Source organism: Aythya ferina (assembly GCF_964211825.1).
Source record: "Aythya ferina genome assembly, chromosome: 26".
NCBI classification, from domain to species: Eukaryota; Metazoa; Chordata; class Aves; order Anseriformes; family Anatidae; genus Aythya; species Aythya ferina.
In genome coordinates, this window is record NC_140324.1 from 3337759 (window position 1) to 3362031 (window position 24273).

General features: G+C 56.2%; 1 protein-coding gene across 3 annotated transcripts in view; it reads right to left on the reverse strand.

Moving 5' to 3' along the window:
* Nucleotides 1-46: 46 nt before the first annotated feature.
* SH3GL1 (SH3 domain containing GRB2 like 1, endophilin A2) overlaps nucleotides 47-24273 on the reverse strand; it is a 28933-nt gene continuing 4706 nt past the window's right edge. Inside the window, exons 2-10 of one of the 3 annotated variants that reach the window (XM_084498752.1) lie at nucleotides 11004-11072; nucleotides 10820-10892; nucleotides 9932-10075; nucleotides 7912-8045; nucleotides 6478-6636; nucleotides 5802-5905; nucleotides 4267-4391; nucleotides 3751-3804; nucleotides 47-2129 (exon numbers count right to left, since the gene is read on the reverse strand). In XM_084498752.1, the coding sequence (XP_084354878.1) occupies nucleotides 1933-2129; nucleotides 3751-3804; nucleotides 4267-4391; nucleotides 5802-5905; nucleotides 6478-6636; nucleotides 7912-8045; nucleotides 9932-10075; nucleotides 10820-10892; nucleotides 11004-11072 (1059 nt within the window). In that variant the 3' untranslated portion in view covers nucleotides 47-1932. Of the gene's footprint in view, nucleotides 2130-3750; nucleotides 3808-4266; nucleotides 4392-5801; nucleotides 5906-6477; nucleotides 6637-7911; nucleotides 8046-9931; nucleotides 10076-10819; nucleotides 10893-11003; nucleotides 11073-24273 lie in introns of all 3 variants that reach the window. The other 2 variants (XM_084498751.1, XM_084498753.1) reach the window with 2 other exon arrangements.

Genomic DNA, 24273 nt, shown 5'->3' on the forward strand with positions numbered 1-24273 from the left:
CCACAGGGAGGGATCCAGCCTCGCGTGCACAGACAGGAGGCGGCCGTTAGAAAGAAGAAAACATTTAATACTTTTATTCGGAGATACAAGTCGAGATTTGTGGGTCTTTTTTTTTTTTTTTTTTCTTTCTTTTTTTTTTTTTTTTTTCCCCCTAAAAACCAGGAGAAACCATTACAAAAAAAAAAAAAAAAAAAAAAAAAAAGGTCTTAGCGAGTTTTCCCAGCTGACAGACTCATCTCAACCCACCTGAGCAGGAGGAGCCAGTGCTCCCGGGCTGCGACCCCGGCCCCCAGCAGGGAGGGGACAGAGGCGAGGGCCCTGGGGACACGGGGGGGCCCTGGGGACAGCAGTCCCGTGGGCTCCCTGCGTGGAGCACGGCGCGGCGGGGGAGCAGACGTACATCGACATGCATGGTTAAAAACATTTAAAAAGGTTCCGTGTAAATGTAACAGGAGACGGGAGCAGCGGGGACGGGGACACGGCGCTGGCAGGGAGCGGTGGCTCGGCCGCCAGCTGGGGGGGTGTGGGGGGGATGCTGGTCGAGGAGAGAGGTGCCCAAGCCCCGCCAAGCCCTGCAGCAGAGGTGCCAGGTCCCCACGGAGGGGAGGAAAATATTTTTCTATCAACGCTGGAGAAGCAAGGAAGCGAGTTGGGGGGCTGCAGGTGCAGGAGGCGGCGCTGCCCCCTCTCCCTTGGGGTGCTGAGGGTGGGCAGGGGCCTCGTCCCGACACCGGGACAGGGAAAAGGGGCTGGGGGCTCAGGCCCAAGGGGTGCAGAGACCCCAGGGGGCTGTGCTCTGAACCTGTCTGCAGGCAGCAGAAGGCAGAGGGGACAAAGCCCGGAGCATGGTTGGTGAGGGGCAGAGCGGGGGCAGCAGGAAGGCACGTGGGGATCGGCTTCACTCGAGCCGAGCAGCCCCGAGGAGCGAGCGAGGAGCCTGCAGCTCAGCCCCTTGGGGTGCTGATGGCTGCTGGGGGCGTGGGGAGAACAAACAGAGCCACGGGGCGACAGGATCTTAACACGGGACCACGCCGGGACCTGCTCTGCCCTGCCCCAGGCAGCCCCCTGCCCCCTGATTTACCCCCCAGCTCTGCGAATGGAGAGCCCGAAGCTTGGAAGCAACCCGGCCTCAAACCCTTCTGGGGCAGAAAGGGGCAGCCACCACCTTCGGGATGGAGCTGTGCTGGGGAGGGGGCAGAGGGCTAACGCCCGGGCAGGGCTCAGCACCACCCCGGGGCAGGTTTAGTGTTGGAGCTGTGCTGTAGTGTTGCTGTGCCCTGCGCTGCCTCCGCTGAGCCCTGCAGCGGGGCAGAGGGCGCGGGGCTGCAGCGGGGTCGGGGCTGCGAGGGCGGCCGTGTGTCCGCGGGGAGAGGGGTAGTGTTCGGCAGCAGCTGCCCCGCACCGGGGGAGGAAGGGGGCAAAGCTCTCGCCCCTCCACGAGGCTCAGCCCTGCTTTGCCCCCAGCACCGCTTGCCCGGCCCCGGGCTGTGTCTCCCAGCGTGAAGGACGCGACGCGTGCCCCAGCTCTGCGGCACGGCTGCCCCGGGTTCGTACGGACACACTCGACCAAAGCAAAGACAAAATCTGGACAAGGAGAGGCCTGCGACCCAGCTTAAATGTACAGACCGCGAGGAACCTGGCGGGGCTCATAAAGTACCTAAGTTCAAGCACCAGAAGGACCAAAAAAAAAAACAAAAACAAAAACAAAACAAAACAAAAAAAAAAAACAACAAAAACACCAACCAAATCCTCCGGGGTGGGGGCCATCCGACCCTTCTGGCTTGTTCCCTGGTGGCAAACTCGGCCGCGTCTTCTCCCCCGCCCCGCTGGAGAGGGGCTGGTGTGGGGACAGACGTGGAATGCAGGCTCGGCCCCGCGCCGCGGAGAGGTCGCGAGCGGGGTGCGGGGCCGGGGGGGGGGCAGAGATGCCTCTCACTGAGGTAGCGGAACCAGCACTTCCACGTAGTTGAGGGGGAAGAAGCCCGACTGGCCGTTGATCATGCCCTCGTACCAGTTCTCGTCGATCTGGTTGGTGAGGGTGATGATGTCGCCCTCCTTGAAGCCCAGCTCGCCGTCGTTCTCGGGTTCGAAGTCGTAGAGCGCCTTGCAGCACGGCTGGTCCAGGTGGGCTGCGGGGAGAGAGCGTGGGGCTGGGGTCAGCGGCGGCCAGCCCCGTGCTTGGACCCCCCCCCGGCACCGTGCGGGACCCCCGGCTCTGCTGGAGCCAGGACAAACAGCCCTGGTTTGGGAAGCGAGTGCCGGGGCTCTGCCCCCGGGGTGTTGTAGGGCTCCTTTCAAACTCCTCGATGGGTTTTAGCTCGCTGGTTCCTCTCCCTTCTCGCTCCAAACGTTTCCCTTCGCGACCTTCCCCCAAAGGAGAGCCCCAACGGGAGGAAAGCGGAGCCCAACCTGAATCAGACGGGTGCTGGCAGGAGCCCCGTCCTTCCTCCAGGGGTCCAAGAAGCTGCTGTGGCGGGTGCCATCAGCCAGCAAGGGGGCTCGGCCATCAGCACGGGGTGAAGGAGGAAGAGCATGGGGGTCCTAGCTAGCTCTTGGCTTTCTGAGGGTCCCCCTGGGTGATGGGAGGGGGAAGCCCCCCCAGGAGCTGGCCACGGGGCTTTGAACTCCCACCGTCAGCAGCAGGGGGATGCTGGGGAGGGCCCAGACCCGTCCGTGGCCAGGGGAGGGCAGAGAACTGAAGTCCCTCTCACACATCTCAGCTCCGTGATTCCAGCAGCAGGCCTGACCGCAGCTGGGACTGGGATTAGGGGAGTTGTATAGCAGGGAAAGCTGCTGCTTGCGCTGTTTATGCCCAAAGTGAAGTTTGGGGGTGGGCAGGCATTAAACTTTGCATCTGTAGGGATCCTACCGGGAACAGACTCAGCTAATGCAAACCACCGTGGTCTCCAGGGCCCCAATTCCCTTCCCCTTTGTTCTGTGCTAGAGCCCTTCCAGCAGGGCAGGGGGAACAGCACAGAAGACCAGCAGATCTGCTCTGCTGAACACCCACAGCAAGGAAGGATCCGGCATCGGAGAACTCAGAAAACACCAAAAGCAGCAGCCAAGCAGGTTCACTTCTCAGATAACTTCCCAAAATACCAGGCTGGCCCCACAACCACAGCGCTGCCCCTGCACCAGGCTCCTCGAGACCTTCAGCACCACCACGAGCCCCTCGCTTTCCCCGCCCTGATGCCCCTGTGCCCCACATCCAGCCCGGTCTCCGTACCCCAGCGAAAGCCCCTGAGCCCCCTCAGGGGGCAACGGTGACCTGCAGACCCTGCTCGGGGCCTTGCCTCACCCCACAACCCATCCGAGGTCCTGCCCGGGACCTCACACACCACCAAAGCCACGCCGTGTACCCGAGCACGGCCCGCTCAGCCTCCAGCTCCGAGGAAGGGGGCAGCGGGTACAAGGAGCAGGAGCGGCACGGATCGAGGCCGGGTGACTTGTGACAGGAACAAGACGTGTGATACCTCCTGGAGGAGCTGCTGATGTTTGGGGCCTCAGGCAGGGCATGCCTGCGTGGTGAGCGCTGCCACAGCTCCTCCGGGTGAGCATAGGCCCAAGCTTTGGGGTGGCAAACATCAGTGCAGCGTGGCTGGGTTAACGTGGGCCTCGGGAGAGGCGAGGTTTAACTCAGCACAGAGGTGTGAGCGACTCCAAGCAGCAGCGCCAAGGAAGGAGGAGCGAGGAGGGATGGGGAGAGATGGGCACACAGCATGCAGGGCGGTGCAGAGGGAGGAAACTCACGGATACTCCTGACGGAGGCCCGGGACGGCTTGTCGGATCGGAAAGAGGAGGAAGCTGCTTCCAAACAAAAAGAGACATGCTTAAAACAACGTGAACTGGAGACAGGGAAAGGCAGGGCCCAAAGGGAGGTTCTGTTAGGAGAAAGGGGGCATCCTGCATGCTGTTAGAAACCCATTTGCCTCGCCGGGACCGGGGAGGGACAAATGCAGCGTGATGGAAGATGGGGAGGGAAGCAGAAAATGTTTAATTTTTCCTGTCTGCCGTTGCTGGCTCTGGCTGGGCACTATCAGCCAGTGAACGCAGGCCTGAGGCCCTGCTGGGCCTTCCCCACAGCCAATATAACGAAGGCTGCTGGGCCCCAAGAGAAACCAGCCCAGGTCTAGAGGCATTTCTGACATTCTCAGAGCCACCAGCCCACACAGGCACATCCAGCACACCACAGACATCATTTCCAGGCAGGGTAGCTCCCCTCCGTCCCCAGGAGCTGCTGTGTGCACGTACACGGGACAACTTTACCTGAGACTTTGGGGGTAGGGTTGCAAGAGAAGCCCCCGTTGGACTGGTCAGTCTCTCCAAAGTCATACGTCTCCCTGGGTTTGGGTTTGTATTCCCTCCTGGGACGCGAGGAGGCCTCCCTCATTCTGGAAGAAGGAGAAGAAATGTGGATAAATCAAAGTGAAAATGAGCATGATGTCCCTGGTAGCTCCTGCTGGGCAAGGCACCCACCACCTGCACCTCGCAGCCCCTGAGACGAGCCTCAGCTGCCTCCTGTCTGCGCGCTGCGTTACGTGCCACAGGGACTGCAGGCAGGGAACTGAGCACTGTGGCTGTGCAGGGGAGCAGGTTCATTTGTAGACAAGAATCTGTGCAACCCTCTGTGCTGGCGCCTCCTGGAGCAGGATCTAGCCCAGGAGTTGGGACTTTGCCCTTCGAGAGGGCAGCAGTCCCCAGGGCCTCGCTGCGGAGGCGTCTCAGGCACCCGCTGCCTGCAGGCCAGCAGAGGACACTCGTGCTGCAGTTTGCAGGCTGCTCCCAGCTCTTCTCGATTCCACGCAGACACAGCCTCCATTCAGCAGCTTTCCATTCTGACAGGAGCAGAGCAGCATCACTGCATCACCCCGGGAAGCGGAGGCGCTGCCCCTGTGCTGCACATTGTCAGAGCCCCCAGCAGCACAAGGAGGTCGGGCACCTGAGGGCGCAGGGGGAGCAGGCAGAGCAGGCAGAGCAGGCCACTCCGTGGCTCTGCTGGCTCCAAACACCGACCTGCCCTTCATGAACAAGCTCATGGGGCTCAGAACTCCAGAGCTGCACATGTGGCAGTCCTGCAGCCAGCAGGGCCCACCAGGAGACCACCGTGTAAACGGGAGGGGGCTTGAACATGAGGCAGGGGGCTCACAGGTGCCTTCCCACTGGCCCGTGGCCACCACATCATCCCCACGTTCACTTTCTAGTCTCCAGGAAACCTGGGAGCCACTGAACACACAGACCTTCCTGGCCCACAGCACCCTGCCAACTGCTCCAGCTCCTTAAGCACAGCTGAAGGTAATGGCACAAGGACGCCGAGCTGGGAAGTTCCAGGTGACACGGGGTGACAGGCGTCTCCAGGCCGTGCCATTCCATCCAGCTCTTCCAACAGCTCCATCCTGCTCACTTCATCCTGGGCCTGGCCAAAAGGCACTTCCCGGGGGGCACCCTCACACTCAGCGCCCACAGTGCAAGGAGCTGTGGGTGTCTGCACCAAGGGGATTTCACCCCGCATCTCCCCCTTTTCCCTGCCAAACTCCCCACCACCCTCCCGGGGAGCAGCACACCCCAATTCAGGCACGGCCCAAACCAGCAGAGACCAGTTGCCCACGGAGCAAGCGTGGACGTGTTGTTTCCTATTTTAGAACTGATCTGAAGGAGGTCTGGATCGAAGCCATAGCGATTTCAAGGAGTGGCTTTAAAATCCTGGGGATGGATTTAGAGGGGAAGTCGGGTATTTACAGACAAGTGTCACGGGGACAGCTTCTGGCTGTGGAAACGGCGTGCCTTCGGCCCCCAGGACTCACCTGCGTTTGAGTTTTTCTGCAAGCTCGTCCAGGATCTGCACTGCCTGCCTGTGGTAGTCCAGCTGGGCATCCACCAGGGCTGAGAGCTGGCTCACCTGCTCGATCTGCAAGAACCACACCAAGGCAGGGTGAATGGCTCCCCCTCGCTGGCAGGAGACTCCCGCTGCACGTGGGGACTGAGAACATGCTGGGAAATGTGCACAAGGGGCCCCTTCCCCGAGGAGATGAGGAGATGAGGGCAAGGTTTGGGGTTTCAGATAACAGAGGTCGGGTAGAGGCTGAGACTCAGGAGAATGGAGGCCAGTGCCCAGCGCCCTCTGGGCTTCCCTAGGTGGTCAAATCCTTCCTGAGCGAGCTGTGTGATCTGGCCAAACTTATCCCCACTGGCACACACGAATGAGAAGAGACCCCTTTGGTTCATGCCACAGCCAAGAGCTGGGTCAGGAAGAGGGAGGCTGGAGGAAGGGTGAGGGGCCTGCCACGCCACTCGCTGGGCACCCAGGTCTGGGTTATCAGGGGGCAAACCCCCACGCGCTAAAAGGAGAGTGGAAATCAGCCTCTTTAACTCTTCTGTTCCTCGAGACATCCCACCCTGGTGCCTTTGGAAACATGCAACCCGCCCCTCAGCGCTCAGCCCTGGGGCAGCAGGCAGCCCCCACTCTCCCCGTGCACTCACGTCGGTTTCTAGGAGGTTGTGCATGCTGGTCTCGGCCACTTCCTTGGACTCTTCAAACTTCTCCATGGCCTGTCGGAGTTCCTCATCAGGGATCTTCCCCTGTCGTTTCTTCTTGTAGTCAAAGTCCAAGCGTCTGCCTTCCAGCTTCTTGAGATGGTGCTGGGGAAGGGATGGTTATGAACGGTAAAGAAAGAGAAGGAAGATCCAGAGACTGGGAGCAACCACGTTTTCCTGCTGGGACAGGCATCTCTAGTTACAGGCCAAGCTCTTTCATTTCAGAAACCTGATCTCAGAGCACAGGCTTTTGTGGCTCCTTCCTATGCTCAGACTCCTGCGAGGCTCGGGCACACGGTGGAGAGCTGCAGGTCAGGGCTGCTGCGAGATGGCAGGGAGGAGCAGACCGCTTGAACTCGGTTTGACAAAGGATTACTGCTGTGGGTGTGGGTACTTTTTACTAAGAAACAGCCCTCAACAAATTGGTACAAAAATACGATTTCAGCTCCTTCTAGCTGAGAGCTGGAGGAAAGCACTGCAGTGAGTAGCCCAGATCTGTCCTCCATGCAAGGTTTTCAGGGAGATGAAGAGTTGGCCCATTACTTTCAGGTCCCCGTGAGTGACAGAGATCTCTGGAGATCAGGAACTGGGAGGCAGGTTCTGGGCACTGCATCCAGTGACTGCTCAGGGCCAGAACTGTTTAAGTTAGCTCCGTGGCAGCCTGCAGAACTGGAGCGCCCAGCAGATAAGTACTGAAAGAGTACTTGGCAGTTATTTTATCTGAGACACCACTGTAAGCAAAAATTCACTCAAGAGAGCTGCCTTGTGAATTATAGGTCTGGGTGGATCCTATTACAAAGCCTGGCCACGGTTTGCACAGGCTTGTCTCCGTGGTAGCACAAGGGAGCTACCACGCTCCACGTCTCCCTAGTGAGACACCAAAGGGCCTTCTTGAAACGCGTCCTCAGAGGCCTAGAGGGAAGCTTACTCACGGCTTGAAAATTATGCTGTAGGATCCAGGATGTTAACAGAACAGAGCCAACAGCTGTAAATGCTGCAATTTAATGCCAGCCAGCCCAGAATGTAACACTACTAGGACCTCACAGCACAAAGAACCAAATGCAAGCAGCCCGGAACGGTTGGGACATCCTCCCAGAGCATCCTCCATAGAGCACAGTAAGTGAAGGAACATTCACACCTACATCCAAGCTTTAGGAGCTGCTCGGGAGCAGGAGCAGTGGCGCTGAGTGCACTGAGCAGGGGAGGAAATCCCAGTGAATGTGGAGAGAGAAAGTGTGCAAAGTGCAGGGGAACAGGACTGGTATCTGTGTAAGTCCACCTGTTTCCCACTGTGATGGAGCAAGTGGTGACGTGCACTAGCAGCCAGAAGGGGCCAGGACCTGAAGAGATGAAGAGGAGAGAAAACATTGTGCCGTTTACCTGGATCTCTTTCAGGTCTTTGTCACACAGGTTCTGGAGGGGATCAATAAAATTTTGTTTGACTTCAATGTCCAGCGAGTCCTTCACTTCAGCCAGTCGCTTCATAGATTCACCGGCATCGAGAAGCGCATCGCCTTTGAGCGAGGAAAGGAAGGGAAGAGAAAGGGAGAGGGAGAACAGGCCAGGCAGTTAAATAGAGCCCAAGTCTCTGGCAGCTGCATGCAGAGCCATTCTGCCAAGACACCCAGCATGTGCGAGCTCTGTCACATGTCAAATGCCCCCACACTTCTATCTGGAGCATCCATCCGAGCAGGGCGCAGGGAGCTGCCTGGTGTGAGCGCAGGCAATTGCATGGCGGTGCCGACTCCACAGCCAACACGCCTCATTTCTTTCCTCCAAAACACAGGAACAACCTCTACCAGCTACACAGAGAAAGGAAAAGGTACAAATATTTTTTAAAGCGGCTTTGTTAGCTCAGGGAATCATGGAGCTACTCATCTGCCAGGCAGCGCGTTAACCTTGCTCTGCTCCCTGGCCGCTGCTGGCAGCAGGAGCCCGGAGGAGAGCACGTTTGGTCTGGTTCAGTCTGGCCGTCCTTTTGTTCTGGTGGTTTTTGAGCCCAGAGCACTCTGACCAACTTTTCAAGTTTCCCCAGATGTTGGCAGCAAACCTGCAGCTTTTTATTCATTTTCGACACTAGCCTCTGCCGGGCCAACCGTTCCTCCTCTCCTCTCTGAATCAGAGAGCCCAGAATTGCTTATTGAAACCCAGTTCGCTTCATGCTTTTCTCAAGCTCCTGCCACTATGACAGCTAAGCCAGACGGCCTCACAGCGAAGTGCTTTTAGTCTTGGCTTTTTATTCCAGTGGAAACCATTTATAGATTAAATTATTCCTGTGCAGCTTTGGCAAACCGACCATTTCGGCACTACATTAGCACAGGAGAATATGCAAACGAAACAGAGGGTGAAGTGAAACCACGGCTCTACTGTCCAGCTGGAAAAAATACACCACAGAGTATTTGCAAAAAGAGTTGTTTCAACTGTGATAACTCTAGATAACCTGTCAAACCATAAATTTATCACGTTAAGTGTTTCTGTAAGGAGAGGCTATTAAAGGAAGTCGGGTTCGGTGTGCTCTTCTAAAAACTTCCTTCCCCCTCACTCTGCAACAATGCTGGATCCTGCAAGCCAAAAGAGGTGCAGGGCTCTGAGCTGACCAGGGACACCCTCGAGACTTCTTCACCATTTCCACAGAGTGGCCAGAGCTTTTTAATTTTCCTGAGGCACAGCAGCTCCTCCCTGCACTGGAAGTGATCAGACAGCTGTGCGCTGTGCTGGGTCTGCCACATGTGCAGGCTGACGTTTCAGTGAATTACAGCTGATGTCTTTGAAAGACTTCACCCCCCTCCTCCCTGCAAGTCACACATGGTTTGTTTCATGGTTATGAGAAATTACCCCATGAAGGGATTTCTTGGCTACAGCTTCCCCATAGCAGAGCTCCGTTGCACAGTAAAACTCCTAATCTCGCTCAATCTGGTCTCCACGTCATCAGTGTTGTTTAGGAGCACGGAGGGAGTTTTCCCCACATGCAAACTTACCCCAGTGTTTAATAGAGAAGTACTAAGAGGTGGTTTTACACATAATGTCACAGATTATGATCCAGCACATTGGGATCACCGCTTCCCTGCCTGGGTGAAAGCTTTTGAGCCTCCTCTAAGGGCCTCAGTGCGGGCCAGTGTACAGGGAGGCTGTTAACGGTATGGACACCAGCCACGAGCTGTGGATTTTGCCCCTGGTTTTGGCTTAAGGAACGAGGTGCAGCCACTGCCATCCATTTGCCCTAAACCTGCTACAGATCTGGCGCTCGCTGCCGGTCTGGACTCGAGGCACGTGCTGTTAAGCGATGCACAGGGTCACAGAGTCCTTCAGGAATTGCAGATGAACAGCTTGGAAATTTGGCACCAGACCTCGCCATCTCATCCACAGGCTGCAAGAGGCAGCAGCCCCACGGGGCACTCACCGAAGTTGGAGTCCTCGCCCAGCTCCTTGCCGTATCGGATCATGCTCTCCCCCAGCAGCCCTTCCGACTGCGGGTAGCCGGGGTTCTTCACCTGCCCGCGGATCTTCGACATCGTGTTCAGCATGGTTAGCTTGGCTCTGGAAGCTGGCACAGAAACAGCCACAGCCGTGTTTGCAATTACTTGGGCTTGCCAGCAGCTGCTGGCCACCGCCAACTTTTTTTTTTTAAGCTACTCCTAAAGCCAAGAAGCCCTATTGTCTTCATCTACCAGAAATATCACTTGCTATGAAAAGAGAAGTTTCTTTTCCAAGACAGCAAGCAAAAATAGTTCCCTACAGCTAACCAGTGAAGGCCAAAGGAGTTTCCCCAGCTCTCCCTTAGTCTCTGGAGCATGCTCTGAATGAGCTGGCTGGAAACACGCAGGACAGCAGGCTCCAGAGGCGATGGCTACAAAGCCAGCCACCCTTTCCCAGACCAGATGCACCACTTTTTCTGGACACCTCAGCAAAAACGGGTTCCCTCCAGGGCTTTTCTAGGTCCAAGGCTAAAGACGAGTCTGTTCACTGTTCACTGTTTGACAGCAACAGCAGTGTCTTACAGTCCAGAAACACACCACAGGGCAAGAGGGGTACCCTGATCTTAATCTGAGCCACAAAGTACCCGTTAGCTACAGTAAGACCTCATTAACTCAGCCAGCTAGCGAGGTCACAGGACATCAGGACAGCCCAGCATGCCTCTGGTAAAGGGAGGCAGCATGCCTGATCTCAAAATTGGGCTGGTGACCAACACCTTAGGGTCAAAAAGTGTCTCTGTCTGCCCCCTCTGCCTCTTTCCCTGATTCCCTGAGCAACTTGGGGGACAGAGGGAAGAGGACAGGAGAGGACTCACCTGGGTTTGGCTGGAGGTACTCTATTGTTCTGGTCAGTACTTCTGTAACTGCCTTGCTGGTCAGGTCCACTTTCTGTAGGGAAACAAGATAATCCAGCAGCAGTGAAGATCAGCTTGGGGCTTTGGCAAGGTCACAGAGGACTTAGATGTGTGATTTTAGAGATTCCTCCTGTTCCCTACTCACCTTTTCCATTTCCTTGAAGTCATCGTCAAGTTTGGTCCCTTCAGCCCCTCCAACTTTCTCGCTGACCAGCTGCAGAAAAAGAACACAGCAGGAAGAATCAGGCATGGCAGTGGCTGTCCACTTAAACCTGCTTGTACCTCATGCAAAGAAAGGGAACAGGGGTGGTCCAGACAGCATCTGCAAGAGAAAGGAGGTGGCAGGAACAGCCCATAGCACAGCAATAACACTTGGCTCTTTGCTAACACCGCCCCACTAAAAATTTAAACATCTCCCACCCTCCCAAAGCATGGCTCAGCCCTCAGACACAGGCAGGATATTCCTCACCCAGCAGAAGCTATGAAGCTCCTTAAATCACAACACACGGCTCCAACTCCAACGCTTGCTGGAAAAAGCGAGCAACAGCATTGTCTCTCAGCTCCATTTTGAGACAGGCTTCAGTTTCACACAAGGCAAAATGCAAGTAAACAGGGAATTAACATACTCTGCTCGCAGCAGCCGGTGTAAGACCTAAGTCTAGAGAGAGCAGAGACCTTTCAAAGCCCTAAACCACAACTAACTGCAATCCATATGGTCTAGGGTCCTGTATTTCAATTTTATTTTATTTTTTTAAGTGGAGGATAAGGAGATCTACAGAAGCCACAGCAACAATTGCAAATACAGCAACAATTTCAAATACATTTATCAAGGCGTCTCTGATGCCTGTTCTAAAACAGGTGAACAAGAGATGTCAGCCAAAAGCAGCCCTGCCGTTACGGACTGTCAGTCTGTATTTTGAAGTCTTTCTTCAAAATATCACTTAGGCTAAGAAAAGATTTCTTTTCCGTAAACCTCATGATTCAACTGCCTGAGCTGAAAGACACTTGCTGAACGTACCTTATTAAATCCACCCAAAAAAAGTCCTTCTGTGCAGCCCAAACGGGGAGGAACTTTTCCTGCCTGGCCCCATTCCTAAAGGGCACGGCCAGTGGCAGCACCCAGGGCTGAATGGAGGAGCCAAACCCACCTGCAACACACCCACAATTGTTATCTTGCCCCAAACTGGTCCACGGACACCAAATTACCTACACAGACATCACAAGTGGTCTAAACAGCTGCTGACTGCCAAGCACTTGACGCCTGCCACAGGGCATTGCCAGGATTTCTCGTGTTTGTAGTTAAAACTCCAGTTCTGGCTGAACAATCCAGGTTTGTTTACTTCCACATCAAATACTTGATTTTTATCAAGTCTTTCTTCCTCTGGCACCCTCCTGCTCCCACAGGGATTCAGAATGGTTCCTTAGTTTTTTGAGGAAGAGGAGAAAACTTATAGGTAAGCATCCAGGTTGAAAAGCACTTGGGGATACCAGACCTGCCCTGTGTGACTGAACCAGCCCTGCAGTGCTTTTAGCCCCTGAACAACTGATCGCAGTTACAAAAAAGGCCAAGATCTTCAGGAATTCAACAAAATCCCATTTCCAGACCCCAAAATAGGGCAGAAAAAAAATAAAAACGGAGCTGTGTTCAAAGATCCCTGGTGCTCCGAGTGCCTGGCTCTGCCACCATGGCGCTGAGCGCAGCTCTGGCTGATCAGCTCCTCGCATCTCCTGGCAGGACATCTGCAAACACCCAAAGCTTCGAGGCTGCGCAGCCATGACAGAGCAGAGAGCAAAGAGCTCTTCTGAATGACTGCTCGGCACCGAGCAACAGCGGCATCAATCATGGCGAGGCCGAAAAGCCCTTCGGAGCAGGGCCCCACAACAAGGCCGCGGCCTCTCAGGCCTCGCTGCGCCCTTCCTCTCTCTGGGTTCAGCAGAGGACCCCACAAAGAGGGGCTGCTGCAGTTCTTCCTCGATGTTTAGACACTGAGGGGGAAGAAAAGGGTTGCTGCTCTCCCGGCTGAGCTCCAGGTTTCATTCTCAGACATAATCTCCAGACTGATCCCCGCATGTCCCCGTGCGCCCGGCCCCGTGGAGGTGCACGCACGCTCCCGGGCACAGCGCAGCCCCCCCAGCCTCACCGGCTTCTTTATGAACGCTGAAAGGGGGACAAAAAAAAAAAAAGGAGAACAGAAAAAAAGGAGAGCAGGAGCTTCCTGCATGGATCTGTGCCCCAGGAGGGCCCAGCCAGCGCATGAGAGGCCCAAAGGGGAATTGTCACCACAGAGCCGCTTGCAGATGGGCAAACAACCAGACCTCGGATTCTTGCTTTTTTTGGACACTTGCTCCGTGCTTGTGGTGCCAGCACGCGTTTCTGCAAGCCAGCTCGGAGCTGGGGAGGCACACGTCCCTCTCCAGAGCAGGGAAAAAACATGAAGCGGTTGCTCTGCCTGCCAGGCCCGGCGAGGGCAAGCACACCAGAGCAAAGGCGCTTCCAGCTGCCATCATCTGCTCCAGCACCTCCGTGCCAAAATGCCGCTCGTCACGCAGCCTGCACGGCCACAAAGGGGCTTCTGCATATCTGAGAGCAGTGCAGATCGTTTTCCCAAAGGCTGCACCTCCGGAAACCTCCTCTGTTCTCTAATACACCTGGGAAGGGTACAATTATCCCGAGCAATTCCATTCCGACTTCTCTCCACCCAGCCACCCACAGATCTGCAGCCCAGAAAGCTGCAAACAACGCCTCTGACAGGGAGCTGTGCTGTAATCAGGGACTGCATGCCATGTCAAATGCACTGATCACCACAGTGATTTTGGAGGCTTAACACCCTCCCAGAAAACCTAGAGATGTGAAGGAGGAAACCTTGCTTGCAGACTAATTTAATCCTCCTTTTGACATCCAAGAAATGCTACTGGTGCCCTGCTGTGAAGGAATAATAAGATTGAGGTTTTCTCCCCGCTGGCTCTAATTAAACCGGGAGGCTTCATCACGGGAGGAAAGAAGGAGGGACTGTGTGCCATCCATAGCAGCTCCAGCCCCATCCCCACGCTCCCGAATCTGTCAGGCAGGAAGACAAACTAATGCAAATCCCCCGCTGTCCTAGCTGAGACACAAGCTGGGAGAAACCCTCGCTGGCTCGTGGTTCAACCCAGGGCTTCACGATGCGACTGGGAGCCAAGCCTCTGAGTCCTTCTCGTTGTGCTGCCTGCAAAGAGCCCCGAGGGCTGGGGGCGAGGGCAGCACAAGGGTCAGCAGGGGGCTCACCCTTTGGTTGTGGGGTGGGAGACAAAGAAGGGAGGTGGGAGGCAGAAGGAAGCAGATGCGTGTTGCCCACAGCACCCAGCGTGGCCTGAACAAACCTTCAAGTGCTCGGTGAAATGCAGCCGCGTGCATCTCACCGCTGCTTCCTCCAGAGAGCATCTCAGGGGCATTTTTGGGGACATGAAGATGGAAGAGGGATGATTGCAGATTTGGGATACGCTGGCCTTTCCCTGGGCAGAGACCTGGCCTCTTGCAAATGCTGCAGGCAGAGGCATGCAAGCAGGGAAGGGACGGTGCAAGGCAAGACAAGGAAACAGTTCCCCAAAGGCAGTGGCCCAAATACTCTCCTGCAGACTTCTGCTGAAGGGTATCAGCTGGCTGGGCATGAAAGGTGAGAACAAGCCTATGGTGTCTGGTTCCTTTACTCTATCAGCCCCACCAGGACCGGACACGTCCTAAAACGTTGTCCCAGCAAGCAGCGCTGGAGCTCAGAGGAAGCAGGGCACGATGACAGAGCAAAGGCCCTCAGCTGAACCGCGTAGAAGAAAAGCTGAATGCCTCCTAGAGCAAATATTAGCACAGGAGATATACTTGGGCGTCACGGATCAGGGAGATAAGCCTGCCTAGTTTAGCTGGCATCACAACCAAACCGAGCCACAGGGTGGGGGAAGAGGGCTGAAAGCAGTCCAGAAGCAAGAAATCAATCCCTTGCTTCACATCCATGTTTAATTAAAAGGATGCTGGCAGTTCAGGTATGCCCTAGATAGCTCCGACCTGAGATCAGAGCGCAGGGAGGTGTGTTCATCCCGTCAGATGGCTCCCACCCCGGCAAAACCCAGCAGCAGCAGGGCAGCCAGCCTCCCTCCCCGGCACTCTCAGCTTCTGCCTCATCTCCTGCCTCCAAAGGGCTGCTCCTGGCCAGGTTCTGCGGTTTCTGCAGCCTCGTTTCAAAGAGAATCGCCTCGCAGGGGCTTCCATCGATTTCCTTTGTCCAGGCGTGGGAACTCGAACAATCACAACTTCCCCTTGCCGTTGGAAACCTACCGACGGGCTGCGCGACGGGCTGCGCGTGGTGGAAGATCTTTGGAAATGAAAGACCTATTGTTTCGGCTAACTACTGCAGCAGGAGCTTGGCTAGAGGGAGAGGCAGGAATGATGTGTGTACACAGAGGGAGAAGAAAGGCAGGATGAAGAGGGCTCCTCTTTTATAGCAGGGAACGGGAGAGAAATGTAACCTCTCGGGTGAGGGAGGGCTACAGAGCTTCTCCCGACCCACAGCACCAAATCCCCTCCTCTCCAGCATCCTCCAGGCCCACTGTTCCTTCTCCTGATCCACACAACTGCTCCTCAGCTCCAGGATAAGCTCGCAGTAAATAAAAACCAACCCAAACCCCCATTTGGTGTCCTGCTCTGGGCATCCTTACATAAACCAGGTGAATCAGGTGGACCTATCAGTCACCTGGTGCTGCCCATGCCATCACCGAAACCGAAACAGATCCCAGAGGCACGAGGTAGGACCCACTCCCACTCGAAGGCTGCAATTCCCTTGTGGCCACCCGCAGCATCACCCCCATTAACATTCCTGCCAGGAGACGGGCACGGAGGCCATGTGGAAATACTGCAGAGCATTTCAGAGCACAAAACATCACCAGGTTTTGTAAGCAGCAGGCGAGGCCGTGCCCGAATCAGGACGAGTCCCAGCTCAGAGCGATAGGATGTGCTGCATCACCCCCGCCGCTGGCAGAGGAAGGGCAGATGCAGAAGGAAAGTTTGGGGTGATTTTCAGCACAATCAGCAAACACGAAACTCATGCCGAAGCGGATTGAGAAGACAACACCTGCCAAACTTCCCGTGGCTGAGGAGCACCCGTGGAGCCCCCTACTCCAAAACCCAGCGGCACAGCCGCCCTGAGGGCGAGCAAGCCCTTGTCAGCACCAGCTGTGGGTACGGAGGCGTGTGTCAGCGCCGTTATCTGCGAGCAGGAGACTTCCCCTGGACTTTGCACACCTGATTTCGATAGTCTGCTCTCCAGCCTGAAGTGTTTGCAGATAGGAAACTCAGGTAGCCTACAAAAACACAAACAAGCGCAACGCACCAAGAGAAACAAACTGTTTTTCTCCTAAACTCGTGTTCTTTCTCTGTAGCAAGCAGTCGGCCCTATTTCTAACATACCAAACTTATGCAAGCTCTGCATCCAAAACAGCTGCCCACGGTATAATGAAAACATTATCCTTCCAGCTGCTGCCAGGTCAAAGCCTTCCTCTTCCACGCCGCCACCCTCCCAGCATCATGTCTCAGCAGAAAGTTCCCTTCGAGAAGTAAAAACCACAGACAGGCAAACAGAGCAGCAGCTCTGCCCTGGCTGCCTTCATCAGCAAATAGTGAGCGCAGTGGAAAATGCCAGGCCACGAAAGAATTTAAAAGGTGCTGTCAATGTTTTGAGTCCCAGATGAACGAGGCCACTGCAAGAGCTCAGTAACGCACGGCTCCCTGGAATGAAGTGTAATTTTTGCTTATCTTCCCTGGTAACTTCATCATCACAGCGTGAGAGGCAGCTGGGTGGCCCTGCAGAGCCAACAGGACACTGCCCCGCTGCTGCACGTCTGTGCAGGATTTAAAGCAGCTGGGCAGCACATGGGGCCAGGCACCGGCTGCATCCTCCTGCTCTGGGGTCTGGTGATGGCTGAGAGCCCCGTGAAGGTCTCCCTGCAGCTACAGTCCTGCTGGATGTGGTCCTGAGCACGCTGCCAGCCCCTGCGACGCCTGCCTGGCCCTGTCCCGAGGCTGGGGGCACTCCTTGAGCAGGTGCAGACGGGGACGAGCTCCACTTGATGTGCTGCAAACCCGCACCAACACAGAGCACGGCGCGAAAGGGGCAGCGTCACCTTCACGGTGAAACGGGAAGAGACTGGAAGGTGCTGGAAGGCCAGGCAGACGTTGTGTCGGGGCCTCCCCGTTTCTTCCCCATCCTCTTTTTTTGCTGCTGGAGAGCAGCTCGGTGTGTCCTCAGCTCCCAACCACAGGGGCAGCGAGCAGGGGGAGGCGAGCAGGCAGCTCGCGTGGAGCTGCGGCAGCCGGTGCAAGCCCGAGAGCTTTCCTCCTGCACACACCTTTCCTCCCAGCAAGCCTGCAGTTCCTTCTGGGGTCCATCTGTCGGTGTTTGCTTTTATACTTGAGCGCTTTCTGCCGCCTCAGAGGCTTTCAACCTTTTTTTTCTTTTTTTTTTTGTTCTTTTGTATAAAAGGGAAGACATTTTCCTGGCGTGCGTTAACAGGAGCGTGGCCAGCAGGTGAAGGGAGGTGATCCTCCCCCTCTGCTCTGCCCTGCTCGGGCCTCACCTGGAGGGCTGGGTGCAGTGCTGGGCTCCCCGGCACAACGAGGCCAGGGAGCTCCTGGAGAGAGCCCAGCGGAGGCCACAAAGAGGAGCCGGGGCCTGGAGCATCTCCCCTGGGAGGAGAGGCTGAGAGAGCTGGGGCTGGGCAGCCTTGGGAAGAGAAGGCTGAGAGGGGATCTGAGCAGTGTCTGGAAAGAGCTGAGGGGTGGCAGACAGAGGGACATGGCCAACCTCTTCTCAGGGCTCTGTGGGGACAGGACAAGGGGCAGTGGCCACCAAATGGAGCCCAGGCAGTTCCACACCAACACGCCAAAGAACTTCGGAGTTCCACTCTGAGAGTTCCACGCGGAGAAGACCGACAAGTGCTAGAAGAGGAAGGGGTACGAGAGGAAGTGATTTGCCTACTGTCAAGAGCAGGTTTAGCAGCAGAACCAAAACGAGAAGCTGGAGGTGACTCGACAGACACCATCTCACCACCTCGCACATCCCGGTTTGGCTGCGGAAGGGCAGCGCAGATCAGAGGCAGACAAATGGGTGAAGTTCTCGCCCTCCGAGCAGGATGATGCTGTGGCTCCTTTCAGCCCCTCTGTTCATCCCACCTGCCCCTGGGCACACGGACCTGAGAGCTCTGCCCTACCTCGTCTCGTTTCCCTGCTGAATATTTGCTTTCTATATCAGCTCACACAGGTTTTCAGCCTAGTGCCCAGCCTTCCGCCTTCTGCTGAGCTTTCTTTGCCTTCACTTTTCCCGTTCCTTTCTTCTAGGAGAAGGGCTGAGACCAAGCACCACCACGGTATGCGTGTGAAAGCAGGCAGAGGTGCTCCCGCTGCCGCAGACACGTGCCCCAGCAAAACGTGTCTTGAAGCGAGCCGAGCTATCCACCCCCTCACCATCTGAAACGACACAGCCGCTCGCTACCCGGAGCCGCTGCCTCGCTTTTCTGCAGGCGCAGCAGGAAGGTCAGGGCCGAACAATGAGGAGCTGCTTCCCGTGTCCCTTCCTTCCCGAGGCACGATGCCTTCAAAGTGACCTCGGGTCGGAATCTCATCGCGTAGGACCCGCGAAGAAAGAGCTGCCGTGCGCAGAGACGGCTTTCCAGGGAGCCACCTGTCAAATCACCTCCTCAGAGCGCTGTCGGGTGACTCATCCCCAGCCAGCAGATGGGCTCGGAGGAATGAGGACAGCGGGAATTAAAAAAAATGGAACTCAAGCAGGAGCCAGCAGGTCCCGCTCGCTGAGCCACGGCCAGAGAAGGGCACGGACGTGCGGTGCAGCGCAGCCGCTGCCCGTTTGCTCCGGGCACGCGTCCTTCCCTTGCCTGTAGTCTGATGACAGTGCTGAAATCCCAGCTGGGATCCCTTTTTATGAGGTCCTCAGCTCTGCCTCTACAGTCCTTCAAAAGCGACGGGCTGGCCCACGAGGGCACCCAGTGAGGCCTCTCTGAGCTTAACCCACCTGCAGCAAGGCAGCACTGCCAGGCACAGCCGTTCTGCTACGGATCCCACAACCCTGAAGCATCCCAGAGACCTCTCCTCGACTCCTTCACACTCCCCAGACCCCTTCTCTGCCCACCGTGTGTACAAAGTGCCTTTCCAGGGATGTTTCATGCTTGTCAGCAGCTCGGCACTCTCCAAGGCACTCTTTCAAGAGAACGGAGGCTCCTTTTTATTCCCTGCAGAGCAGCTGACAGCTTGGCCTTGCCTTGCTAATGCCACGCCAGCACCGGGCACTGTGGCTGCCCGCAGAAGGGGCACGATGCTCCTCTGGAGGCAGATTTGTGCCAGGGAGGAAAAGTTTCCATCCTTACCTCCTGCTTTGGGGCGATGCTTGACACGGGCTTACCACGCCTCGCAGCAGGCAGCAATAAGGACTTGCATCATAACCATTTTCTCCTATCATTAGTCACTTCTTGCATGCTCTGTACCAAATAAGACATCATTTCTATTCGGCTAGAAAACAATAAATGGGTCAGATTAACAGAGAAAACAAAAACCCAAGGGGAAGCAGCAGCAGCTCTGCTCTCTGCCACCGCCACGACCCTTCTCCCACCGCCACGGCTGCAGCAATTTGGAGGAAAAGTGTAGCAAACAGAGGGGAAACAGGATATTTGCCTCGCATCCAGATTTCCTGCCCAGCCTCCCCAGGTCCTATCTCTAATAGCCGTAGTTAATTACTGCCTGACTCTTCCAAAGCTGCTGAGCAATCATTTCCCAGCAGCTCCACCGGACCTTTGCACACCCGGTGGAAAAGATGAGCAGCTCCCAGCACTCGGCGCCTGCAGCCACTCGGTAGATGTGGCACCAAAGGACAAAGTTCTGGAAGCCGAGTGCCTCCTGTGAGTTTGCTTTCACCTCTTCTGCCAGAGAGCAGCAAAGCTCTGCCGACAAAGCGAGGCAGAGAAACCTGGAGCCCCGTCCTGGGCTCGGTGCACCAGCCCACCTGCGGCTTGCACGTTGCTCCTGGGGGTTTGAAAAGCAATAAAAAATGGAATAGGAGGGTTTACGACACCTGGAGGTCCCCGGGAAAAACACAACAGCCACAGAGCAGCTGGCATGAAGTGCTTGCAAAAACTCAGACGGGATTTCTGCTCCTGGGAGAACCGGGACAGACGAAGGTCCCCAGGGCAGCTGACGGTACCTGGCGTCACCGCGCCGAAGGCTGCAACAGCCACAGAGCCCCGGGACCATCAGGGAATTGGGAAGGAGCCCGAAGGGGTCTGGGTTACGTGATGAGACTGAGCCAGGCCGATGGGGCACATTGAGCAAGTGGGTGAAAAGTTGGGTGGTGGCTGCGCTTGGTTTTTGAAGGAAGGCATTAATGAGTCGAGGGGACGGCCAAGGCGAGTTACCAGGCTGGGTCACGGACCCAAAAAGGATGTAAAGGACTTCAGCAGAAGCTCAGCCTCGTGAAAGGGAAGGCCAAGAAGCCCTGTTCCTGATTTAAGGGGCGCAGGGGAAGGTCTGAGCGCTTCCAGCAGCCCTTTACTAACCCGGGCAGCGTTAGCCAAAGAACCACGGGACGGACCTAACGATATCTCGGCGCACACAAACATCAAAGGGGCAGAGAAATAATTCACAACACTATAAATACACATTTCCCTTTGTTAACCTGAATACTAGGAAAAGCTTGGCGGCTATCACAGCAGAGCACAGCATCCTAAGGAAAAGGAGAGCAGGAGCGAGCAAACAGACGCTCGCAGGGCTGCGGGGAGCGATGTGAAGGCAGCACGAGGCGCAGATCGAGCTCCTGCTCCTCAAGGAGACCTGCACGGGGGCTGTCCCCCACCCTGGGACCCTGCCACGCTTTGTGCCCGTGCCAGGGGATGCCAAACCCACCAATCTTCCTGCTGGGTGTTGTTAGTGCTCGGTAATACTCGTTTCAGAAGGAACGTGGAGAAAAAAAACCACTCTGGCAGCACTTTGCAGTTTGCTTTTGTTCTAAAGATGACACTACGGATGCTTCGCTGTCACCTTTCTGCCTTGCAGCAGGAGAAATAGGTGGCTGAGAAAGGCTGGTACACAGCATTTAGGTTACGTTATCCCTTTCAAACCAAAGAGCAGCCTCCCTCGGTCTTGAAAATCCAGCCAGCACAATCGGGAGCTTTCCTCTCCTGGAGAATAGCTGCATCAACAGCTGGCGCTCCAGATTTGTGCCCACCCGATGCCCCGAACGTCCCCCCAGCAGCATGTGCAGCGCCGTGCGTCAGCAGCAAACACGATGTTTGCTAAGTGCTCCGTCGCCGAGCTGCACGGCGGAGATCGGGGGGGGTTTTGGCAGGAACAGCACCTTCTTACTCAGAGGATTTGCTGTGTGGGCAGAGAATTATTCACCATTTTTCTGCCTTTTTTTTTTTTTTTTTGTCAGAAAGGTGGCAAGAATAAGCTTAAATATAACCGGTCCTGTAAAGCCCAAACAAATTTGGTCAAGAAAGTGGTTAATAAATTATTGGATCTGAATAAAGTCTGGCCCAACAAGAACGTACAGCCTGGTTTTAAGTGCTAGGATGAATTATGAAGCATTTTCTCAGTTAGGAAGAGCCCTTAAATCATGTAAATTTTATCTTCTGTCCGACAGACAGAACTGCACGATGGAGATGTGCTTAATTCTTTGAGTAGCAGCAAAAGCTAATTAGCGATGATGACACAAACTTCATTAATACCCAGAGAAGGAGCGAGAGGAGGACTCAAAAGGTCCTGGTGGCTTCAGAAGAAGAGACGAGCTCTCCCAGCGAGGTATCACGATGCTCTCCCGACCAGGTATCGCGACGAGGAGGGGAGGAAGGGTCCCCCTGAGGGTCTGCAGCCCCCCAGTCCTTCCTGCGGGCCTGACACTGGGGCTGTGCAGCCACTGGAGGGGGTCCTGGGGGCCGCTTGCTGCTGCTGGTGGTGCTGTAGGGAACGTGCTTTGGCCGTGGGTTGGACCCGATGACCTCCTGAGGTCCCTTCCGAGCCCTACAGTCCTGCGATTTAGGAGCACGGCGGCTTCGTGTCAACAGGAACCCGGGCCTGAAGGCAACGGGCTTGCACTTTGAAGGGATGGGGGGGGGCGAGGGGAAGAGGAAACCTTTCTTTTTTAAAAATAATAATAATAACAATCGCTTTCATAATCACAGGAGAGGCCAAGGGAGGGCCGAAACCAGCACGCAGCCTCGCGCTGACGCCTGTAAGAGAACAACGTGGCACTCGCAGCCCGGAGAGGCCCAAGGGGCCGGATCCTTCCCCTCCTGCCCCAGCCCCACACGGACGTGGCTCCTGTTTGCCAGCTCGGTGCTGGGGACACGGCACAGGAGGGCTCAGGGATTAACCCACAAGCAGGGATGGAAAGGCCGCCAGCACAGCCCTCCGCACCGCGGGGCTCTCACGAGGCAGCCTCAGGGCCCGGCTGCAGCGCCAAGCTGCCACGTGAAGGAGTCGGGCTGGCGTTACAAACCCCAGGCCTTCTGCGTTACCCATTTATTGTATTTCTGAGCTTTTTGGGAGTTTGGCATCCTGCTTGCAAGGGGCACAAAGCAGCAGCCTTCCCGAAGTGGGCTGCAGCAGGCACAGGGCGTGCAATAACCCCCTCGCATCCCACTCAGCACCACACACAACTCCTGTTTTGAGGAGATCTTTATCCTACAAGCCTTTGGGCTCCCGGGAAGACCTCACCACATACCCCAGCTGGACAAAAGGACAAAAATTTCCATGAGCTGGGGTGGGGGCAGCATTGGGAGCTCCCCCTTCCTCCACCAGACCTGCCTGCAAGCCCTGACACTTGCTGAGGGCACCGGGGGGGGCACAGACACGATCCCTTCCCTTCAGCCAGCACCAACTCCTAAAAAAGAGGCTGCAGCCTCCCCTGGGGTGTGTGGAGGCCGCCGAGGCCCCGTGGCTTAGCCTCGATTTTTCTGTGGGCCCAGCAGTTCCTCATCCCCCCCAGGTTCACTCCCCAGTCCCTTCACTGGGGGCTGGATGGGGCTGGGAGTCCTGGCAAAAGGCGCTGGCAAACGGAGGGATGGAGGAGAGAAGGAGCAAAAAAAAATGTGCTGGAGAAATGAATCAGCTCTTACGAGCCAGCCTGTCTGAGCTCATCCCCATTTTGCTCTTTCCCAGGAGGAAAGCATTGGCAGGGAGAAGTGGGAGGAAGGATTTCCTTCCACTCCATCCAGAAACCACCCCCCCTCGGCACCGTCCTGCCTCGGTAGGTTTCCAGCACTTCGCCCAGAACGTAACCTGTTAAAGCAGAAGGGATCATTTGGGGCGGAAAGCCACAAGGGGCAGGATTGCCACGGAGCTCCCGATGCCACACGGTTTCTCCGCAGCCCTGAGTCACGTACCCTGCCCGTGCCCCAGATTTCCCCAGCTGTAAACACGGGGCTGACGCTCGCTCCGTGTCACATCCCAAGCGAGGAGGGAAGCAAAGCGAGCAGGGACGGGGAGCGAGGGGTTTCCTCCTCCCGTTTTCTTGTCTCTGACTTCGGAGATTGGGAGTTCTCGGCACTACGAGAGCCTAATGGTCGTGAAAGCGATCTTAAAAGGGGCAAAAAAAAAAAAAAAAAGCCAAGTTAAAGCAACTGCCGCAGACACAACCATCCCCTGCCTGAACGATGCCACAAAAGCTGAAAGCTGCCCCCTTCCAGGGGCACTCTGACAACCACCACCCAGCAGAAGCACGTCGCCGTGCCGGGTACCTCAGCAATGACAAACCAGGCACGAAAGCCGAGAGGATTAAGATGAAAACACCCCGCACGCAGTCATTTTGGCTGGCCGTGACAGCAGGCACTCGGACGGGCACGCAGTTATTACCAGCGAGGACGGGAGGAGCTGCAAGCCTCGCTCGGAGCTTTGCTGAGAGCACACAGAGCCACCTCCACGTTTTCTCCCTGGCACCAACGAAGCTCCGACCTCTGAGGCTACCAAAACGAGGGCTCCGGCGTGGAGGATGCGAGGACGGCAGGACAGGACTCAGGAGCCGGCTGGCACCCTGAGCACGCGGGGTCTCACGCTGCGCTCGGACAAATCCTGCTTTCCCCAGCCCCGTGCTTTGGGAGCAGGTTAATAACAAAAGGTAAAGCCGGGAGGCTGGGGGGGATCCCAGCCCGGGTTAATATTAACAGAGCGAGCGCTGGGTGCTGCGGGAGGAAGGTCAGCCGGGCAGGAATTGGCAAAATCCCCCAAGTCGCCGGTCCCAGTTTGCGTTTCCAGGTGAGGTGCTCGGATCCCAGCGGTGCCACTGATCTCAGCTCACTCCAACCCTTCCAGGTTGAACGGGAGGAGGTAACGCAGGGGAAGCCAGGAGGAGCTGCCTCTTCTTGTCCTGGTCTCTTTTTGCCCCCCAGAT